The sequence below is a fragment of the Cimex lectularius genome, unplaced genomic scaffold (genome assembly GCF_000648675.2).
Source record: "Cimex lectularius strain Harlan isolate CLEC.00 unplaced genomic scaffold, Clec_2.1 scaffold22, whole genome shotgun sequence".
In the NCBI taxonomy this organism is placed as follows: Eukaryota; Metazoa; Arthropoda; class Insecta; order Hemiptera; family Cimicidae; genus Cimex; species Cimex lectularius.
Window position 1 is genome coordinate 346,534 of NW_019392657.1, and position 3,589 is coordinate 350,122.

The 3,589-nt window shown below is 32.4% G+C and overlaps 1 protein-coding gene across 1 annotated transcript in view; it reads left to right on the forward strand.

Moving 5' to 3' along the window:
- Positions 1 to 831: 831 nt before the first annotated feature.
- LOC106670724 overlaps positions 832 to 3,589 on the forward strand; it is a 13,876-nt gene continuing 11,118 nt past the window's right edge. The window contains exon 1 of the mRNA XM_014401292.2: positions 832 to 1,234. Coding sequence (XP_014256778.1) covers positions 1,193 to 1,234 — 42 coding nt within the window. The 5' untranslated portion in view covers positions 832 to 1,192. The remainder of the gene's footprint in view (positions 1,235 to 3,589) is intronic.

The window sequence follows — 3,589 nt, forward strand, 5'->3', positions numbered from 1 at the left end:
ATATATCATTTTTCTTTAATTTTCCAGACCTTTCTCCACTTTTCAGAAACATTTCTTTATAGCCTTGCTCACCACGAGCTGTTTTGAAAGCTTGTCGATTCCCAAATTCCAGGATACCTATTATATTATCATTACTTATTTACAATAATTTAAGGTGATACATATTATCATAGCATAAACATACAATTACGATAAAAACATATGAATAAAATAACTGTTATTGTTTATAATATCTTTTGATAAATTAAAATCACTGTCCAAATGAAGTACTGTATTACTGATAATACAGAAAAAATTGCTGTTCCTCAAGGATACTCTTAATGCGTACATGTCAATGGATTTAATAAAGGAATGTTTTTTTGAGTTAAACTATTAATAATTTAACCATTGTTTACAAAGTTTGTTAACGTAATCATAGTGAAACCGAGCGAAAAAATAAATAATTTCTCACACGTCAAATTCCAGCTCCAGCCATTTTTCTTCGCGCGGATCAGTTCAAATTAATTCTTTATGCTTCATTAATTATTCTTTGAATGAATGTTGTTTTTTTACGAGAACGCGCTCTTAAAAACACTGGCCCTTAGGGAACGTTAGCCCTTTGAAATAAAAAAGTAAGAAAAAATATGGGCCTGGCCCTAGGGATGAAAGAGAGTTGCAACTAGCCAACGATTGTATTATTAGCACAGGGTTTTTTCATAGATACTGTACATTAATTTTTGATGATCCGTCAAATAATTCCATCGTACGAGTTTTACTTATTAGAACAGAATCTTATTGTAATCTATACTTGATATTTGATGGAATGATTTACACATCTGTATAGAAAAAAACATGAAAGAAAAATATTTTCTTAAAAACAATGGATAGTTTTTTAAACCAAACAATCTTCTTATGCTTAAATTTCACAATTGTCATTACAGCCTTCGGGAATCCCTTGGAATTTAGCCTGTTTTCATGTCAGGGTCTGACCAATTTCTGTGTTTGAAACTGAGTTATCTACAATGGGAAATGAATCACTTGAACAATGAAGTAACAACACTTTTGTCAACATTGACTCGAGAAACAGGAAAAACACGAAACAAGGGTTCCCCCACGCTTTGTTTACATCAGCATTATGTGTGCATAAGTGTAATGTATAAATCATAGAGGTGTCTCTTCCTACAGCTCGTCTCAACTTGGTTTCACCGACAACATGACTGTCGCTCTGACGTTTTTATTGCTTTCTCTCTACATGGTAAGTGCAATTTTAAACTGTCATCATTGTGTAGTTTTGTGTCACTATGATCATATTTTATTTATAGATCGATTGTACATTTATATCATGTTATAAATCCTTCACAGTTTCACCAAGAAAGAAGTGTGTAAACATAAAAATACCATATTATTTAAAATCCTTTTTTACAACTTATTCATATTCTCGTGATTTTTGCAAATTTCTTGTACGTTGTTCGTTCGTCATCAATGAGAAATTTGCAGCCTATTATTTTTAAAATAAATATTCTTCAACACTTATACACAAAAATGGCAATAAATAAATAATTTGCGTATTTAGATACAAAACGTATTCAAACTAGGTATCTATTTATACGTTTTTATTGGTCATCTGAACCGAAGTATATTTTTAATTTTAAGTAATTGATTAATTATGTATATGAAAAGTGAGGTTGATATGAAAAATTAATGTCACGTACTGTCTCGAATTCCTCGGAGAATCCGAATCGTAGAAGAGGAAACCCGATTGAGAATTGGCCATACTATGTTGACAAACGGGCACTTACTTTTATGTCCAGAATGTAGGGAAAGGTTACACGATCTGTCCCACTTAATTGAAGAGTGACTCCTTGGCTCCTTATAGAGAGCGAGTAAGAAACCTGAATGGTATGAGAACTAGGCTTGAGCAAATGTTACAATCCCCTATTATGTGGGGAACACACTTTCCCGATGCAACGCTATGCGACGCTACCCGATACTACCCGACGCAAAGATCGATCCAAAGTCAAATTTTTCATAAAATTGTGTTACCGCCGTGCACATCTGCCCGATGCCACGCAACGCTACCCTACTCTACGCTCTGCGATCCCCACTGTCCAGATTTTCGTCGAGTAGCATCGAGTACAGTCGAAGACAAAAGAACTGGACACTCATATTTTTATTCAAGCTACTTGTATTATTGTCGTTATATTAATTACAACATACTTATTTTAATATAAACCAAATTACCCGAGATCAAAAATTCATTAGTTTTTATTTAAAAAAATATTAATTTTAATGGTTTGGTAGAAAATTGATCAAAACACCGGAATACCATTTTTTGATATAATGAATTAAACTAACTATTCATTACACGGTTTTGCTCATAAAACTTAACTAACAATTTATTTCATGGTTTTCCTCATAAAATTACACCGTTTTCGCGACTAGCATCAGAACAGGACACTCTTATTTTTTGTAGTTTATTTCAAACTATTTATATGCAACTTTGACGTTATATTAATTACAACATACTTATTTTAATAGAAACCAAATTAACTGTGATTAAAAATTAATTAGTTTTTATTTTTAAAAAAATTAATTTTAATGGTTTGGTAGAAAATTAATCAAAACAACGAAATACGATTTTTTGATATAATGAATTTAACTGACAATTTATTGTACTCGCTTCGGCGGTACATATACTAAAATTGGAACAATTTATTACACGGTTCTGCTCATAAAATTTAATTAACAATTTATTTTATAGTTTTGCTCGTAAAATTACACCATTTTCTAATGTCGGGTAGCAACAGAACAGGACTCTCATATTTTTTGTAGTTTATTTCAAACTAAGTACATGTAATTTTGCCGTTATATTAATTACAACATGATATTTTAATGTAAACCAATTAAACAAGATAAAAAATGCATAAGTTTTTATAAACATTGTTTAATTATGATAGTTAGGAGTAACTTTATCTAAAACAATTAAGTTTAACAAACAATTTATTTAATGGTTATGCTCATAAAATTTAACTAACAATTTAGTAGAAGGTTTTGCTCCAAATACTGCATTAAGAACAAAAGAGGCGTTGCGATTGTGATACATACTGTGTGACAGTACGTGGCATGCGCTAGACGTCGAGTAGATGTGCACACCCTACCAAAACGTGACAAGGCGTCGGGCAGCATCGGGTAGCGTCCCATAAGCCAGAAACACACTTCCCCGATGCGACGCTACCCGATGCTACCAGACGCAAATCCAAACTCCGATTTTCCATAAGGTTTCATTACCCCCATGCACATCTACCCGACGCTCTGCGATCCCCACTGTCTAGATTTTCGTCGTGTCGCATCGAGTACAGTCGAAGACAAAAGAACGGGGCGTTCATATTTTTATTTAAACTACATGTATTGGGTTGTCCGGAAAATAATGCAGGATTTTGGTATTAAACAAAAAAAAAGAAACTAGTTACTTTAAAGCAATGTTCTTTAATCAAAATAATTTCCCATACTCTCAATACATTTCTCCCAACGTGTTGGTAACTTATTAATTCCGTCTGAGTAGAATTCAGAATTTTTAGAATTGATAAAGTCAATAAATGCATTTTCCAGT